The sequence below is a fragment of the Mustela lutreola genome, chromosome 13 (assembly GCF_030435805.1).
Source record: "Mustela lutreola isolate mMusLut2 chromosome 13, mMusLut2.pri, whole genome shotgun sequence".
Classification (NCBI taxonomy): domain Eukaryota; kingdom Metazoa; phylum Chordata; class Mammalia; order Carnivora; family Mustelidae; genus Mustela; species Mustela lutreola.
This window is the reverse complement of record NC_081302.1, coordinates 81,745,196-81,763,926: the sequence shown is the minus strand read 5'-3', so window position 1 is coordinate 81,763,926 and position 18,731 is coordinate 81,745,196. Positions and strand designations below refer to the sequence as shown.

The 18,731-nt window shown below is 47.1% G+C and overlaps 1 protein-coding gene across 2 annotated transcripts; it reads right to left on the bottom strand.

The window, feature by feature from the left end:
• Positions 1 to 714: 714 nt before the first annotated feature.
• On the bottom strand, positions 715 to 6,935 carry AMER2 (APC membrane recruitment protein 2). 2 transcript variants are annotated; one of them, XM_059144315.1, is made up of 2 exons: positions 5,928 to 6,923; positions 715 to 5,549 (listed from the first exon to the last, which is right to left on the bottom strand). In XM_059144315.1, exons 1-2 carry the CDS (start codon positions 6,823 to 6,825, stop codon positions 4,681 to 4,683), a joined length of 1,767 nt encoding a protein of 588 aa, XP_059000298.1. In that variant the 5' UTR covers positions 6,826 to 6,923; the 3' UTR covers positions 715 to 4,680. The 2 variants fall into 2 exon arrangements, with proteins under 2 accessions (XP_059000298.1, XP_059000296.1); XM_059144313.1 differs by having other exon boundaries at positions 715 to 6,935.
• Positions 6,936 to 18,731: the final 11,796 nt, after the last annotated feature.

The window sequence follows — 18,731 nt, the reverse complement described above, 5'->3', positions numbered from 1 at the left end:
TAAAGTAAACGTCAGTCGTAAAATGTGTCCAGTTTCCGTTCTGAAGGCTTTGTGACTATTTTAATCTTTCTTTTTTCAGTTTGAGAAAGAACACTTTTCCATAATCATGAAACTACCATTCTGAATCACTCCTTAACAGCACTACCTGGAGTGAGATAACATTCTTTATAAGTGGCTATAGTTGCAACAAACCATCTCCTTTAAAGAATTAGCACAGTGCAGGGCGCCTGGGTGGCTCAGTGGGTTAAGCCGCTGCCTTCGGCTCAGGTCATGATCTCAGAGTCCTGAGATCGAGTCCCACATCGGGCTCCCTGCTCAGCGGGGAGCCTGCTTCCCCCTCTCTCTCTCTCTGCCTGCCTCTCCATCTACTTGTGATTTCTCTCTGTCAAATAAATAAATAAAATCTTTAAAAAAAAAAAAAAAAAAAAAAAAAAAAAAAAAAAAAGAATTAGCACAGTGCAAAGGCTTTTATGAAGTAAATGCTGACCTCTTGTTTTCCCACACAGAGATATAAACCACCGGTCCTCCATGCTAGCTTTGGGTCCCAAACAGTCATAAGTATTTGTGCGAAAGCCATCAAAAATTCTTAAGGCCGAGTTTCCCCAGATAAGAACTGTGCTGTTCATCCCTTGGTCTGTCTGGCAAAGAAGCAGGAGGGAAATGAGTAGGCCAAGGTATTTGGGTTTCTCCTCTTATTTCATGCAGGTACTTTTAACCGGTCATTCCCAGTGGTGATAAGAGGCAATTATGATGCGTTCTCTCTAGGTTTAAGAGACTAAAATTCTTGAATTAATTTCTTAAGAATGATAAGGGGAGCAAAGTATCTGTGAAGATATTGTAACAAGCCTTCGTAGAAACCCAGCACGGGGACCAAGGCCAGATTGTCATCATTCAGGAGAGAAATCTGGAATGACTACAATCAGGAAATGTATTCCACTATGCAAGTGTCAAAAGACGCCACCATCCTAAGAAGTGTCCCCTTACGGCTATCTGAGGGCACCAAGCAAACATCAAACATGGTGGGTACGAAGGGAGAGGAGAGAAATCTACTTTAATTGATCTCTTCATACAAAGTTAATGGTAAAAAGGCTCTGAAAACTAATCTGACAAAGATGTAAATAATGAAAACACAGAAAGATGATGAAGAAATCTCGATACCTAATATAGTCCTTTTACCTCGGTAACTGTGTAAGCAAAGGGTTATTTGAACATTCGTTTAAATGCAAATACTTCAAAACTACTTTTGAAATTAAGGAAGAAACACTTTAAACCCAGTAAGTCATCACTCTCATAGATGTTAAACACTTTGTATTTAAGTAGGCGGATAATTTGTGGAAAACATATCTAAAGGAAGCCCTTACTGTCCTATTTTTCATTGTTGTTATTAGGTGAAATAATAAAAATCTTTTTCCTCTTGCCATTGTTGACAATACTATAGTAAAATTTCTTCCAGCCGGTGCTAATGTAAAAGCATCCAACTGCCTTTAGTACTGATGTCAGAGTAGTTCAAGGAACATTGTCTGTGTAATGTAGTTATTAAAGTCAGGCTGTCTTTGTGCAAAGCTATTAAACTCACTGATAAATTCATGGTCAACAATTGATTTGACTTTTTCCCCCTCTAATTTGTCCAGCTCTCTGACAAAAGAGACCTAATGAACTAGCATCTCAGAATCATACACACACAGCAAAGGTGTCATCAGCTCATATTTAATCCTTCCCATTACAAAAAAAAATCAGCAAATATGGCCGAATTAGGAAATGTATTAATAATAATTGGAATATACGTCTATTAAAATGCTGGGGTGGGTGGAAGCAATCTCCAGGAATATGAATGGGAGAAAGTAGCCCTTGGCACAAAAAAAGCAACTGTGAACCCTTGTCTGTGGGTGGAAAAGGTTAAGACGCAGGCTTTCTGCATGGATCCTGATTTCCCAGCTAGCTACCGAGGCCGTTTAATTAATTGCCTGCATCCTTCATTTGCCTGGTGTGGGTGGAATTCTTAAAGACAGAGAGTTTCTTAAAAAGTGGAAAACATATGGAAAAAATAATGAAAAGAGAAAATATTTTACATCTTGTATAACTGGTTAATTGACAGGCGGGGGAAATGAAAGGGAGCTTTGCTGACATTTCCCTTTACTTGTAAAAAGAAGACACAGCATAGTGGTAAAATGGCAGGAATGAGCCCCCAAAACTGTGAAAGCAAAAAACACTTTGTCCCAGTCCTAACAAAATAGATTTACTGATAGATTGCATTTACTGTTAGAATATTCTCATCTGTACTTCAGGTACTTTTAACTTTTCTGTACAATCGAACAAATGAATAAATAAAACTCTGTCACGGATTCACACAGAGGAGAAGATAACCCTCACAAGCAAATGCACAAGAAGAAAATAAATACTCTTTGTTTTATGGCCAGAAATAAAAATTTATATTCTGTACATTCACTGGGGGAAGATGAATGCATGTGGAGTCTAAATAGTACTATCAGCATGAAATTAAATTTAAATCCCTTTCTCAAGACAAATAATCTGTAGAATATTTCCAAGTGTACAGTACATGCCTTTGTCTGTTAGTTTGTGCACAGTTGAGTGCATAAGCACGTGTGAGTGTGAGTGGCTTTATGAATTCCTGGTGGTGGGTTCAGAGTGCCTAAGGCTATGCCTGATTATAGGACCTCATCTATATAGGAAATTAAATATTAAATCAGTACTTTAACATTAAGGATCTGACACAATGCAATAAAAGCCAGTAATCTGACTACTAAAGAAATTCAACAAATCTCTACCACCTCTTCTAATTGAATCATTGCAAATTTAAAATGGGGAACGATTTGCTTTATGCTACTGGCTCAAATTTGTTTCCCTTTGAGGTCTATTTTGTTCCCTTTGTACTATTAAAATAGGTTTCCATATACTTAACTTGCCTCTTTCCTTCCTTTAAAAAATAGAAAACAAGCTTAGAAAGCACATAATATTAGCTCATTACTTAGGCAATCTCTCTGGAAAATGGGAGTTATATAGAAATGTTTGTGCCATTCGTATACATGTAGTTTTGCTTGAAAATGTCTAATCTTCCTCATATCATGAATCAACTCCTAGTAGAAGCTGCAGTCTTTTGATTAAACACACTGAACTGCATTTCAAAGAGGATATTATATAATCATTAGATGCTAATAGCATTCTAGGAACTGCTTCAGTTAATCACTCAAACTATCCAGGCATATGGTAACCCGTTCTGAAATAAATGTCTCATCTAAAATAATAGAAAATATACATATAAGGAAACCACTTTTCAAAAATAAATCTTGACATAGTTTGTTTATGATACATAGGCTTGCCAGCATCCTATTCTGAACATACCTGTCTCAGTCATGAATCTATAAAGCAAAAGTCAAATAACATGAAAAACTGTATTTTTCTACTGGGTTTTTAAAACACGTTCCTCATTTGGGACTCCCCATGTTGTAGAATGGTCGAATCCAAAATTTGTATAACCAAGGTAAAAAACTCTGAAAACCAGGATTGGGGGTGAGAAGCAAATAGTCTCTTACCCAAGACAAGACAGAACCTATTCCTCTGGGACATCAACACAATAGACTGTTTTTTGTTTTTTCCTGCATTGAGAGCCAGAGAACCCATATAAAACAAAAACAGAATTGCTTTAGGCTACAGTACATAAAAGAACAGCAGTGGTTCAGGGACAGTTATCATAACTTGTTATAAAACCAGATTTTAAATTTGAGGTTACTGGCAGATTATAAAATGTTAACAGCTGGATAAACTGTAAAATATGCATTATCTACACATGAAAAGGTTACAGTTTATAAACACTAAAATACTGTGTCTATTGGCATTTTAGTGAAATCTTTCCCTGATCCTCATTTCTTCACCGGGTGGGAAAGAAAAAGAAAAAGAAAAAACTAGCTCTGCTGAGCTTCTTCTTTCTCCCCAAACACATGATCTAAACCAACCAAACCGAAATGCTCCTTTATTGTCCTGGTGGTAGATACTGACCTATAATGCATACCCAGCAACCAAAAGGAGGCAAGTTTTGGGCCAATCAATGATCGCCTCTGCTCATCAGGTAAATACCTGGCTCTTTCAGCTTTGCAGGTGTTTTCCACACAGTGATACAGCAAAGGGTCTTTTTCTTTTCTTTCTCTCTCTCTTTCTCTCTCTCTTTTTTCCCCCTGTAAAGAAAAAGGAAAAGAAGAAAGGAAGGATGGAAAGTGTCATGGAAGAGGAGGGGCTCCTCTGGTGTTGGCAGTGGTTTCTCTAGGCCCTCTCTGGACCCTGGCACAGCCGAGTGTCATGGCAGGATGCTTACTTAGGTTGTTTTCTGCAAAGGCAAGTAAAGGTGACTTCCAAGTGTTCAGCGCATCAAAGGAAAAAAAAAAAAAAACAAAACAACAAACAAGTGATTTTTTTTTAAAGGTAAAAAATTAAAAGTGCTTGAAAATAATTCTCAGGGAACTTATCTGAAGAGGAGAATCCCACGTGTAGCTCCCCCTCTCTGGTGTATCCTGCCCCTGCTAGCGGCCCAGACACCTCCTCGGTCTAGGCTCTGGAGCAGGGATGGTCCTAAAAGCCTTTCTTTAGGAGAAACAAAACTTATTTGAGTGGTTTCCAGGGAAAGTTGTATTCCTTGACATGGGGTCCATCACCTCGGCTTCGGAGACCTCACAACTTTTTGGCACTGTCATGGCACGCCGCTGCCCGGAGGGTGGTCCCGGCCAAACCCCGGTTGCTGACCCTGCGGACCAGCACTTTGGAAACTGGGATTTTTGTTCTGGGCATCTCACTCCTGACTGGTTGCTGGTGCACTACGGGATGGCTGGATGGAAGGTTCGCGAGGTGCTTGATGCTGATAGGGATTTTAGAGTCCTTCAGCAAACTGCCTGGTGTTCGCAGTGGACAGGTGATGGTGACTGGAGACACGGGCTTTAACCGCGACAAGCAGGACGTCTCCTCGTTGGCGGGAACTGCGGCCGGGCTTCCATCCGGATCCGCGTAGAGATCGTAGAGCGCGTCCCCGCTGTAGCTATCCCGGGGGATGCCCGCCTTTTTGCCGCCGCCGGTGCCGTCTTCCTCCGGCCCCGGAGTGGTGGAGTCCCAGTAGCCCTCGTCACTATTGGGGATGCCTTCCTGCTGCTCCTTCTCGGGCGGTTTAGGCTCCTCCTTGGGATGGAGCTCGATGGGAATCCGGTTGAGCCTCCTGTGCTTGCCCAAGGACACGTCCTTGACCCCTTCCGCACACCTGGCGTCTTGGGACGTCTCGGCCACCACCTTGGTTTCCAGGGCTGCTGCCGCCTTGGCCGCTCCCTCTTGGGGCCCTGGTCCTTGGTCCTCAGTCTGGGAGAGCATGTCCCAGAACTCCTGCAGATAGGTGTCGTCCAGCTCCTCCGGGCTCGCCATCTCCTCCCCTCCTCCTTGGTAGGCCACCACGCCGGGGTTCTTTTTAGAGAGAACTGGCTTGCCTGGCCCGGGGGCATGCTTGTCACAGCTGGGACCTGCCTCGTCCTCTTGGTCTGCAATAATATCTCCACAGCCTGTAAGAGAGTCAAAGCTTTTCAGTGAAGTCACGTCAGAAAACATCAAACAAATACGATCAGCCGATGGGTCTGAGGGTGGATCAACAGCGGAAGGGTCAGGGACGGCCGCCGCGCGGCCGCTGCCGCATTCCGAGTCGACAAGGGGGACGGTCTTTACCGGAACGTCACCTGTCCTGGAGGCATCCTCGGCCGTCTGCACCTCCCCAGCGCCCAGCTCGGGGGCTGCCCGGGGCTTCTCGGCGCGCCGATGCCCCGCGGCGTCCTCTCCCCGGGCGCTGTCGGCCTTAGGGACCCCGGGGCTGTGGGCCTCTCGGCGGTCCGGCACGTGGGCGCGATCGGCGGAGGCCGGCTCCGGCTCTCCCCCTCCGAGCTCACCTGCTGGGTCTCGCGGCGCGTCGCTGCTGGGCTTCTCCGGCTCGCCGGCGGGTCCGGGCGTCTCCTCCTTGACGCACTCCAGGCTGGCGGTGAGCGAGCCCGGCAGGATGAGGCCGCCCGGGGCCCCCGCGCGCTCGCCCTTCGCCTCCGCCTTGGCCCGCTTGTCCTTCTTGTGCCAGCGCATGCTGCTGAAGAGCCCCTTCAGCCCTCTCTTTTGTTTGCCGCCAGCCTTGCTCGCGTCCGCCGGCTCGCCCTTGCCGTTCTCCGCTCGCCCGTTCTTCTTCAGCAGGGAGAAGAAGCTGTGCGACTTCGCCACCGAGCTGTTGGCCAGGGAGCCCACGCCCGGCCCGGCCGCCCTGGGGGGACCCGGGTTGGGCCGGCCGCCGCCGCGGCCACCCCCGCCGCCGCCCCCGCTGTCGCCCCCGCCGCGCGGCTCCTCCTTCTTGCTGCTCTCCAGCACCACCACCTCGGCTAAGCCGTCGTGGGTCCGGCTCCTCACCATGCCCGTCGGACCCGAGCCTTTCCCATCCCCTTTGTTTTTGACCCCAAAAATGCTGGGCATGGTGCCACCCGATTTCCTTTTCTTGAATAATTTGAAAGCAGCTTTATTAATCTTCCCCGACGGCTGCTCGGCGGCCGGCGTTTCCGCAGCACAATCACAATGCAAGTCCATGTCTGCCGCGAGGGTCCCGGCCCCGGCCTCCTCCTTCCTCCTGCAGACCCCCGCGGACGCGCGATCGCCGCCGCCGCCGCCGCGCTCGCTGACAGCCTCGCCGCCGCCGCCGCCGCCGCCGCCGCCGCCGCCGCCGCCGCCGCGGCTGCTCCTGCTCGTCTCCATGGAAACCGAGCGGGATAAGCAGCTTTCGTCAGCCGTGGGCTCGCGCCAGGCTACTGTCATCCGTATTCTAAATCAACCTGAGCCACTCTCGCTGCCGCCGCCGCCGCCGCCGCCGCCGCAGCGAAAGAAACAGACATAAAAGACCATCTCCCCTCCCGCCAAGCGCTTATATAATACCCTAACCCACTTCGGATCCGACTTGGCTTTGTGCTGCATAGTTTGTGTGTGTGTGTGTGTGTGTGTGTGGCGAGAGCAGGCAGCAGAGCCTCGAGTCGATTGCAGAAATTAGCGTCGTCTTTATGGAATTCAGATTCCATCCAATCTTCGCCACCTTCTGATTCCTCCTCTAGATAGGCTCTTTCCAGAAGCCCGATCGGGGTTCCCAGGATACCCCCAAAATGGACAAAGAAATTCCACCCAACACAAAATGGTTATTCCTCTGAGCGCCTATCCTGGACTTCATGAGTCTTTATGTCTTTCCCGAGCCTTTCATGTCTGTCCCTATCATTTGGGCACTAAGCCCGCAAGCATGGAGCTCGTCTGTTTACATCTGTGTCTTGTCCACTACTGAGCACAATCTCCAGGTCGACGCTGGATCCTTACTAATGCGGTTCTGATTCTTGCTGCAAAAACCCCAGCCATCAGTCGAATATCAATTAGCAACTCTCTGCAAGGAAAGTGCAGCAGTTCTGTAAGGTGGAAGTTGACGGGACAACCGTGGTTTTTAATCCCAGTCTCCAGCTCCTGGGACTCAGGTCACAGAAGCCACTCCCTAGCCTGCATTTGGTAACAATGGATGAGTGGAGGACCGAGGACACAGTTTGAGAATCTCAGATCCACTCCACAGGTGGTCCTTGGAGTTCAGGGTCTGCCTTCTTTCCCATTAGGCAAAACCCAGGCTTTACTCCTGTACCCATTCTGCCATCCCCTCTCCCCTTCACTATCCCCCAGGACTTCCTACAGCCCCCTTCCCCTAGGGGACTTGGAAAAGCCTGGCAGGGTCGCTGAATGCCCAGCAGTCTCTGCAACTGCTCTGACCTACATAATCTGGGGAAAACAGAAACTTTGTCCCAGGGAACAGCCCAATCTGGGGATCTTTTCTGTAATCTGATTTTGAAGCTGACTGCTAATATTCTTACCTTGACACCTAATTTCCTCATCCATTGTAATTATTCCATAATGGTATATCCATTATTATTATCATTGCTAATAAACCAAAGGCTTATTAGCAATAAAAGAAGAAATTTGGAGAAGCATGTACATATATATGTTATATACGTATATACAATGTATATATGTTTAATATGTAATATGTAATATTTGATAAAGATGTAATATTAATATATCATTTATTTTATTGATCAGTATTATTTAGCAATATGTGATATTTACATATATGTGAATATCTGTCTTTTCCCTAATCATCTCGAGCTTCATTTTTTATGAGCTCCTTGAGTTATACCCAGAAACTCCATTCTCTCTTGGTTGAAGCTAGAGTTTTACTAATAACATATTGGTCATTGCATGACCTATAGCATGGAAAACAGTTGGTTTGAATTTAGGCCTGCAGGTTGCCCTTTTCTGTTGATTTTTATTGAGAACGTTGTTTTATAAAATTTAAAAAATAAGGAGTTTGGATTCAGGAGAGGTTTTCACTCTCAGCATTATTTTTTTAAAGATGTATTTATTTACTTATTTATTTGAGAGAGAGAGAGAGAGCACGAGTGGGGAGAGGGGCAGAAAGAGAGGGAGAGACTCTTGAGTAGACGCCCTACTGAGCTTATTAGAGTCCTACTTGGGGCTCCATCCCACGACCCTGAGACCATGACCCAGAGACCATGACCTGAGCTGAAACCAAGAGTTGGACGCTCAACTGACTGAGCCACCCAGGTGCCCCCATTCTCAGCATTTGAATCTGACCCGGTCTCTGCCACTGTCAGCACAACATGTCTCCAGGACAGAGTGTAAGACTGAGACCAGAGAGGCTTTGGCTAGTTCTAACTGACCACTTGCCATGATGAATTAGGGTCCTCATTGCCACGGAGAAGGAAGATGTATAAAGAACTTCAAAGAGAAATGCATTTGTTATTTCTTTACAAGCTTTTGAAAGCAGTCGAAAATATTTTTCAGTTCTTTTACACACACATACAGTTGCTCTGATTGGTGGGGTACTACTTAACTGTGTCAATCCGAAGGAGTTAATGACTGGGATCAGGAATAAATGAAGTCATCCAAAAAAAAATCTTCTCCATCCCTGAGCCTGAAATTGAGAGGGGGTGGACTGCTTATCCACTGCAGAGCTCTAACCTACCAGGAGAGGCCACTGTGAGTGAGTTTCATTTACAGGAGAATCCTTGCCCTCCACACCCACCCCACTTCCAGGAAACCGGTGGTGAGGACTTTGGGATGAGTATCATTCCTTTGAGACATGACCTCAAACAAAGAGAAAGGGAAAAGCAGTCTTCAGTCTGGGGATGGATGCAGTGTTGGCAAGTCCTTGGCCTTGAGGCAGAAGAAAGCAAGGACACTCAGTATCATCCTCACCTGAAGGCCGAAGCCAAGGAGAGCGTTAGAAGCCGTGGTGTGAAGGGGGACCTTCAAATATTCTCTGAGCCAGGATCCTTGTTTTGTTTTACCGGAAAAAGGAGAGCGTGACCAGCCTTCAGGGATCTTACAGAAAAATCAAGACACGTTGGGTGGGGTGGGGGGTGCGGAGAGCACCTCCTTCTCAGGGCCCAGGAGCCAGCGAGGGATGTGGATGGTTAGAGCTCCAGCCCAGCTGCTAGGTGGCAGGCTGAAGCCAAAGGCCATTGTTAGGAACCATCAAAAGTGTTTACTCAAACCTTAAATCGTTCTTCACAGTCGAGAGTCAGCAAAATCTGTCCTTGCACAAAATGGTGACTTTTGAGACAGATCATGACGGTGAAGATGATTTTACCAGGGAGGATAATTTTATCCTTTTTTGGGGCTATAGTTTCCTCTTCTGTTTTTTCTCCCCTACTCCACCATGGCCGCCATCTGCCCCCCAAACCAGCCATTTGAGAAAGCAAACAGAAAATTAGAGTAGAAAGGAGCTGAAGAGAAGCGTTTCAGAAAGACGCTGTTTCAGAGTGATAGGATGGTTTGCAAATGTGAACAGCAAGCGGATTTTGCTGGAGACATGTGCATGCTTTTCTTTTTTGGCACAAGGGAGTGTTTATTATTCAGTCAGGGCCTTTCTCTCAGGGTAGCGAGCATCTTTGGAGGAGGATAATCAAAACAAGAAAAAAAGAGAAACACAAGAGGAATCATTTGAGAGCTTACCTCCATCATCAGCATCATTGTCATCAATTCCCTTTCCAGGGTGACTTCCGACCAACCTAGCTCCAGTCTGTGCCCTAAGCTTACTGGGTGATGTTTTTTATCTGAGGGGATTCTTCCAGAACATTCTGCAGAAAAGGCTGGGGGAGCAGCTACCCTTGAAGCCAGGTGCAGCTGCTACTGTGGACCCCCACCCCCACCCCTTTGTCACAGCACTCCCATTAAGGAGGCTGCTGGCTTTACCTTACTATGGTCATTAAAGGGATGATGTTTAGTCAATGACATTCGGAAACAGTGTTTGAGCTAGGAGCCACACTGCCCATTTCCAGAGCACTTAGGCTGCTCTGGACCCCAGCCCAACTGGCCATGTTGCCTTCCTGCTCTTGTCCTTCTCTACCCCCACCCCACGCCTCCATGAAGTGAAGACCCTTCACTTGATGGTTATGAGGACCATCAGGAGGAGCTCCAGCTTTGCCAGCCTTGACCCTCATCTTGCAGTTAATTCTGTCCATGTGACCAAGGTCTATCCTTGCCCTCCAAGGGTCTCACACACACTGAGAGCACAAGGTGTGTGCACAGTGGTGAAGTGCACACAAGAATTGTGTGAATGGCCCTGGCCAGGGAGCCCAGGGGTCCATGCTACTGGCATTTTTCTGTACCCTCCTTTCTTCGATGATGGCTCTAGGCGAGAACTTGGCAGACGAGGACTCGAGAGGTCTGAGCACAGTCAGCTGAGGCGAGACTGAAGTTCTTATGTTCTCATTTGCGTATTTGGATTCCTGATCTGTCCTGAACATCGGTTTTCAATGTGGGATAATAGCTGTTCTGGGTATACGCTTATACAGAGGAGAAATTCTTTTCTAATTAGTAACATGTAATGTAAAAAGCACCCCCCATTCGTGATTTTCCACATTAACCTCAGAGCACAGCTGAGGCAGCTGAGGGGAAAGAGCTCCTCTCGAGAGGGGACAGAATTCCACGTGGGCTCTGGATTGGCCAGGAAGCTCAGGGGGGTGACGTGTTCTGGGTTCCACAGGTCACCACTCCTAAGATGTCACCCTGGCCCAGCCCCCGCCAGTTTGTACCCAGACTGTAGAGCAAGAAGGTATGAAGAAAAGACCAAACTAAAGCAAATGAGTCCTTGTCTGTAATGTCGAGGGGTCTCGGGCGGCACAGGTCTTGCAGAAGCGGACAATGCTAACAGTGGGGTAGCTCCGAGGCCTCTCTCCTGGTTTTTGGTTCTTGCTGGCCATCACTGACATCCCCGGGCTTCTAGAAACATCATTCCCAGCTGCCTCCCATCTCCACATGATGTTCTCCTTCAAGGGTCTGTCTGTGTCTCCTCGCCTTTTACGAGAGCACCAAGGGCCCCACCCAACTCCAGCATCACCTCATTTTCATTTATATCTTTGTCACAAAAGCAAAGATCCTATTTCCAAATAAGGTCATGTTTGCAGGTATCAAGGGGTTAGGAGGTCAATGTATCTTTGGGGGCCACAGTTCAACCCACAGCAAGCACCACCACAAGCAGAGGTGACAGCGTCCCCTCACCTTTACCCTTCAGCACAGCCACCAGTGCCCTTGGCACAGACTGTAATATGCTTAGACTCGCTTCCATGGATTCAATCTGGGCGGAGGCTGCTCTAGCAAGTGTGGACCCCCTGCAGACTGCAAGGTCATGGATGGCACTCCTGGGGTTGCCAACAGTAAGGGGCAGCACCATTGGCAGCCAGAGTGCCCAGGAAAGAAAATGACATCAGCCAAGACTAGCTGTTGGCACACACATGTGAAATCCCTGGGGTCTGTTGGGGCTACCTAGGAAGAACCTCGAGGGCTGTCTGGATAGGAAAGAATAAGAGAAACACTGTGGTTAGTACTGCTCTCCAATTTTCTTCATGTAAGCCGGGGGTGGGTGCTGAGAAACAGGTTATACCTCTAACTGTTGGTCTGCGCCTCTCCATAATTCCCTTTTCTCCTGGCCAACTCTTTGGCCAGACCTACTCTTCGAAAATGTTCCATCTCAGATTGCAGAGTGGGGTGGGGTCCCTTCAAGCTGGCAGTGCCAAGGTGGGTGCAAGGAAGCCAAAACCAGGCAGAACAAGGTTGGACAGCAGAGGCCATGTGGACACGATGCCAGGGCTTTGGGCATGGATGAATGAACGTTAGGGAGCGGCCAAACTCAGCGGTGGGAATCATCAGATCCCAGAGAGGGTGCAAACTACAGCCAGAATTCAAGAGGTGGCCCACAGGTGTTAGTGAAGATGCAGGCACAGGAATTCAAGAGGGAGAGCCTAGAGGGGCTGCAAGAAATGAATTAAAGCCCAAGCACCTGCCCCTTGGGTGTCCTTTCTCTCATCTAAAAGAAATTCTGCTGTGTCTCTGCTTCTTGACACAGAGCTGCATCACACACAGGGTTGCTCCCAGCAAGTGTGGACCCCCTGCAGACTGTAAGGTCATGGATGGCAGCAGATAGACAGTAAGCATGAACCAGCCCGTGCAGGTACGGGAGGCCCTTTGCTCAGGTATGTCCTTCCCGCCTGGTTTCCAGCCACACGAGCATCCCGCTCTCTGTCACGGCATCTCCTCATCACCACCATGACATTTTCCCGATCGTCGGCTCCATCTCTCAGCTAATTCAAACTCAGTCTCAGAAACGTGAAGAGTTCCCTTGCTTTCCCATGCCACCCTGTTTTTGCCCCTGCCCCACATCCTAACATCTTCTCCTGTGTCCCTGCCATGATGGCACGGGGGACACACATAAGGGCTCCAAACAGATAGCAGCAAGGTCCAGCCTAGTCAGCTCCTAAACTCATGGCGACAGGGGGAAGCATGTCTCATGCCCTCTCTTCTGGAGATAACCTGGATAGACCCTGCAGGGAGCAGAGCCTCTTCTTATTAAAGACCCTGGCACTCTTTCTTCCTCTTCAACTTCTTTTCTCCCATCCCCAAAGCTTTAGGATCTTAAGTAGTCTAGGCCAGCAAAATATGTATGTGTTCTATTAAATTTATAGCAGAGGCTGCAACCTTGGCTCTTAAAGTTTAAATGGCCCTGCTTCATGAATATAGAAAAACTCTTATACCCAAAGATACTGCCATGGGCTTTAAAAGTTTATTTTGTACTTCAAAAAGAGTTATCATGTTTCTGTTTTCTTTTTTCTGCATCTCTGCCTACGTCTTCTACTCTAACTTACCACCCCCATCCACCCCCAGCCCCCTACACGCAACACATAAACACACTTGCTCTCCTAATCTCTATTCCAACAAGTCCGAGCAAATTCCCTGAATATGTCCCTGTCCACCTGCTTTGTACACACTAGCTATCACTTGGGGAACTATGGCTCCCTCCACGTAGCTCATGTGCTCTGTGCATTTCCCCATGTCACAATGGTGTCGCTATGAGGTGCAGCAGATTCCCGTGACACATCACACACGAGTAGGCATTTTCTACACAGCCTCCAACATCGTGGTGCCCCAAGGCCCACTTCCCATAAACTGACTCTGATTTGGAAGGACTGAGCATTGTGTTGACACGGAAGAGTAGAGTTCTTCCCCCTGCAACCAGCAGAGCCTCAGATGAGTAGCTCAGTCATCTTAGAGGCTGATAATTCACTTTCCGGAGCCATCATCTCCCCTTTTTAAGTTGCATGAGATGGAGGGGGTTACTTATCTTGATATTCTAAATGTTACTTAGGATGGTGTTAGCTTCTGTAACAGGTCCCACCAAATAATGACTCAACCCGACAGAAGTCTATTTCTTGCTCACCTACCAGTTCTAAGTAGGTATCCAAGTCAATAGGGCAAGGGTTTCTTCCATGTGGCCACCCAGGGTCTCAGGCTTCATGTATCGTATCTCCCCTGGGGTCCTGTTACTGTTCTCATCTAGTCGGTTGTTGGGAAAGCAATCCTAGAAGAAGCTTCAACTCAGACATGATGCATATCACTTCCTCTCATATTCCAACAGTGACAACTAGTCATACGGCCACATCTGGCTACAAGAAAGCATGGGAAATACGGTCTAACCATGTATCTGGCCACATCCCTCTTACTATGGAAGGAGAGAACAGATTAGCACAGAGTTAACAGAATTTGCTAACAAATCAGCCCACTCTGCAGCCATTTTTGGGAAAGGACCCCCCCCCCCCCATATCCCCCAGAGGGCTGACTTTCCTCCATGCTTCCTCCTGCTACAAGACAGTGCATTTGGTCTCCAGACCTCCACATTCCAGTCTCTATCACCCACTCCCAGCTCTCTCCATTTCCTTTAGCCTTCTCCTTTGGAGAGAATATTTTTTTGGTTAGAGCAAATATATTTAGCAGGTGTTTGAAATAGACTCAAGTCAACGAACACCTGACCACAGCGGCCACGGCCACCTCTGGACTATTTTAGGAAGGGCCTTCATGTTACCTTAGCTGCGTGCATTAGCTTTTATTGAGTGCCTACTGTGTGCTGGGGGCTGTCATGAATAAGCTGTGACCCAACACTCGATGGCGACTAGGAGACTCCCCAGTGTGAGAAACCTCCAGCCGACCGGACTGACAGCAACTTTGTTTCTTCCCAGGTGCTAGACCAGTGTGATCAGGCCTCAGCAGTTTTTGTTTGTTTGTTTGTTTGTTTGTTTGTTTGTTTTAAAGATTTCATTTATTTATTTGACGGAGAGAGAGATCACAAGTAGGCAGAGAAGCAGGCAGAGAGTGGGTGAAGCAGACTCCCTGCTGAGCAGAGAGCCCGATGAGGGGCTTGATTCCAGGATCCTGAGATCATGACCTGAGCCGAAGGCAGAGGCTTAACCCACTGAGCCACCCAGATGCCCCAGGCCTCAGCAGTTTAAGTGTTTGGTTTTATAAAAAAATATATATATATATCTATGTTTTCCTCCATGATGGGATAATCCCCAAATAGCCAGGCTTACTTCGGTCCCAGTGCCTAACCACCTACTGGGTTTTCTGTGTGTGCTTTAGGTTCGGTCCCTGATCTGACTTCATGCGTTTATGTTTCATTTCCCTCTACCACAACAAGGTTACTTCTTTCAAAAGAGAAATCTCAGCAGATGTATTCATTCCGGGGATGTTTCCTGGACACACACCAGCGAGCTCATTAGCCCAAGCTAACCATGAAGCTTTTGTCCCCCTCTTTTCTTCTCCTTCCTTTTTCTTTTCTTTTCTTTTTTTTTTTTTTTTTCTTTTTTTCAGTTTGCAGCACAGAGCAAGATCATGTGGTCCCCTAGCAGCTCATTCCTGTATGCACAGGGAGCAGGGACTGAAATTACCCCCCAAGAAAGAGGGCTGTGCTTTCTAAACATGCACACTTCTTCAGAGGGTCTGCTTTTGTTTAGCAAAGGCTGAATCTCAAATGGGGAATTTCTAGGTCAGCTACACTTTGCTCTAATAAAGGGAGAGCCTAGCCAAAAAGAACAGCAAAACTATGGCCTGAGCTTTCTGCAGTGTCTTGTCTGATTACCCAATTATTATATTACAGCTCAGATTAGGAAGGGATTAGCCCCCGAGGTTGGACAGATGGAGAGCACTATTAAAATACCCCATGTGGGGTTTCAGAGAGAGTAGCAAAGTGACCACCTGTCCCTGTTTCTTGGGTCAGTCTGTCCTCATTTAGAGCCCCAAGATCGCTGTCTTTGATGCCAGTGTGTGGAGAAACTGAATAGCACAGGAAGCGAGCTGGGGCCCCGCCCCCGGCTTGCCCAGAACTTCAGCCCTCTTGTTTATTTCTCCCAGTCTTGTGCCCTGCCCTAGAATGACCTGGCAAGAAACAGCTGAATTGGAAGTGACTTTGGGGTTGTTATCGCTCAGGGACCTTGGGAGCAGGTCTGGGACATTTTATTAGTTCATAACAGACAGGACAGTTTCCACTGCAGACCTCCTTTTCCTTTCTTGATTTCTGAATGGGCAGCTCCTCCTTTCTTGAACTTCTGTAATTCAGGGGCTACGTGGGGCTTCTTCTTGAGCTCAGAAGCTGGGGAGATGTAAGAGCGGTCCTGTGTCTTTGTGCCTTTTCGCCCCTGTATTGGGGGAGCTCGGGATGGTCTCGGTACCACCTTGCTGGGCAAAGAAACTGAGTGGCTTGGGCCTCATGTTCCAGCCTTGAATTCACAGGCAGAAAGGTGCTCTAAGCAGTTCATTCAATAATTAATAAGCCATTTAGCTTTTCTGCCTCAAGTCCTTCATCTTACAGGAATGGTGATGCTGACCTCAAAAGGATGTGTACAGGAACATTAATGGCTGATGAGAAAACATTATGCCAAGTAAAATATGTTGGTAATCTCAAAATTGTAATGATCTAGCTGAATGAGTATGTCTTTCTTCTATATCTAGCTCAAGTCAATTCAAGAAAAGTGTATTGAACACACTGAGTGCCTCCTCCATCAAAAGCTTGGCCCCAACATGACAGGGCATAGAGTCATGGGTTGACAGAGTCATCAATCCCCAAACTCTACAAACAGCCACCCATTCATGACTGGAAACCCATTCATGACTGGAAACACATTCATGACTGGAAACCCATTCATGACTGGAAATCTCCAGGGAAGGGGGCTTCGCCACATCCAGAAGCAGTTTACTTTATGTTTGGACAATTCTATTAGAGAATTTAAAAAAAAAGGGGGGGGGGCTGAATTATTCTGTATCTTCACAGATTGCCCCCCTTAATTCTATCACTGTGTTAGTACTGACCACTTTTTATGGGCCAGGAATTATTCCAAGGGATCATGCCTTATTTCATCCTCACAAGCATCGTGAGATTGGGCCTCCCTGTTTTATAGAAAAGGAAACTGGGGCCAAAAAAGCTAATTGATTTACTCAAGATGTAATAGCTAGTAAACAGTCTGACTCCACAGTCCACCTTCTTTTTTTTTTTTTCCTTTAAAAAAAAAAATTTATTTATTTACCTATTTATTTGAGAGAGAGAGAGAGAAAAAGAGAAAGAGAGCACGAGCAGGCGAGAGGCGGAGGCAGAGGGAGAAACAGACTCTCCACCCAGCAGGGAATCCTACGTGGGATTGGATCCCAGGATCCTAGGACCATGACCCAAGGCGAAGACAGACTCTCAACGGACTGAGCCACCAAGGTGCACCCATAGTCCACCTTCTTCTTTTTTTTCTTTTAAAGGTTTTATTTATTTATCAGATAGAGATCGCAAGTAGGCATAGAGGCAGTCAGAGAGGGGGGGGGGAGGGGAAGCAGGCTCCCTGCCGAGCAGAGAGCCCGATGGAGCCCGATGCGGGGCTTGATCCCAGAACGCTGGGATCATGACCTGCGCCAAAGGCAGAGGCTTTAACCCACTAAGCCACCCAGGTGCCCCATAGTCCACCTTCTTAATCACTGTTTTGGGGATCGGTTGCTGAATACCACTCTTAAACTTAGTGTTTCAAACAATGACCATCTTATTTGCTCAGAATTTCGTGGATCAGATATGTTGTCAGGGCTCGGTGAGCTGAATCTTCCACTCCACCTGGCATCCACTGGACTGCAGTGTGATGAGGGTGCCTAGAACTGGACCCTGAAAGCGAGCATTTCAATCAGCAAAGGTAAAACCTTCCTACTGGTAAGAGCCATATTCAGAAGTTACGTATCACCATACCCACCACATTCTATTGGTCAAAATATGTCCCAGGGCAGCCTGGATTCAAGGGAAGAATAACTAAACTTTACTGAAGAGCGGCAAAACCATAGGATAAAAGAACATGTGAGATGAGCAAGCTTATTATGACGGTTAGAGAGAATACCATCTGCCAGAATGGCTGCAACTTCTTTTTTATTCCAGAAAATAAGTTCATACATACTTCCAAACGACTCGTCTTCTGGAAACTACTTTTCAAGTATCTCCAAGTCTGATTTTTTAGGGTAGCCTTCTTTGTTCTTGAGCTGTTTCTTATCGTGCTATCATTTTCCTGTGACGGACCTGAGAATTTAGTGTCCTATTCCAGGGTGTGCCCAGGCTGGCACAGAGAAGAATGACCATCACTTTCTGTTTTCTAGATATGGATATTGAGTCAAAGAGGAATTTTTGACTGCCACAGGGCATCGCATAGAAATTCTGTCCCCTGGAACGTGTTGCCCCTCACGCCATCCCTGTGCAATTGTTTTGAGGGACCCAAGTTAAATTCCATTTTATGGAATTTGGTCTGACGCTCTGCTTCATCAGGCCTTTCTAGATCCTGATTTTGTGTTCCACCTTTTTTACGCTCCTCTGCTGCTTTCAGCCTACATTCGACTCCTGACTTACCTCTTTCTTCCTTCCTCATCATCTTCCAAGTCCCTGACAAGACTGTGGGCCCATTTGGAGACCAGAAGAAAGCTCTAAGGAACATCACTTAAAAAACGAAACAGAACAGAAAAAACCTCTCTCCATGTTAACCTCTCTCCATGCAAACTGATAGGGCAGATTTGTTCAGCCAGTTGTGGATTCACCAACTTGTCTTGCTTTGCAACCAACCCCCCTTTTCACACCTCATCTCAGGAGGGTCAGAAGAACAGCTGCTAGCACCAGGTTCCGGAGACTTCCAGCTCTTCACATATCTCTGGTGGGCCATCACCGGAATACTGGCAGTGGGAGAAACTAGGTCAGTCTGAATGTTCTCACTGAGGCCCTGCTGACGCCTGGGGATCCCAGCGCCTCCCCTTCCGGAATCATTCTGCTGCTAGAATCGGCCCCA

Excerpts from the sequence above, each read along its gene's own strand:
- AMER2 (XM_059144313.1), bottom strand. The coding sequence starts at position 6,825 with ATGACAGTAGCCTGGCGCGAGCCCACGGCTGACGAAAGCTGCTTATCC.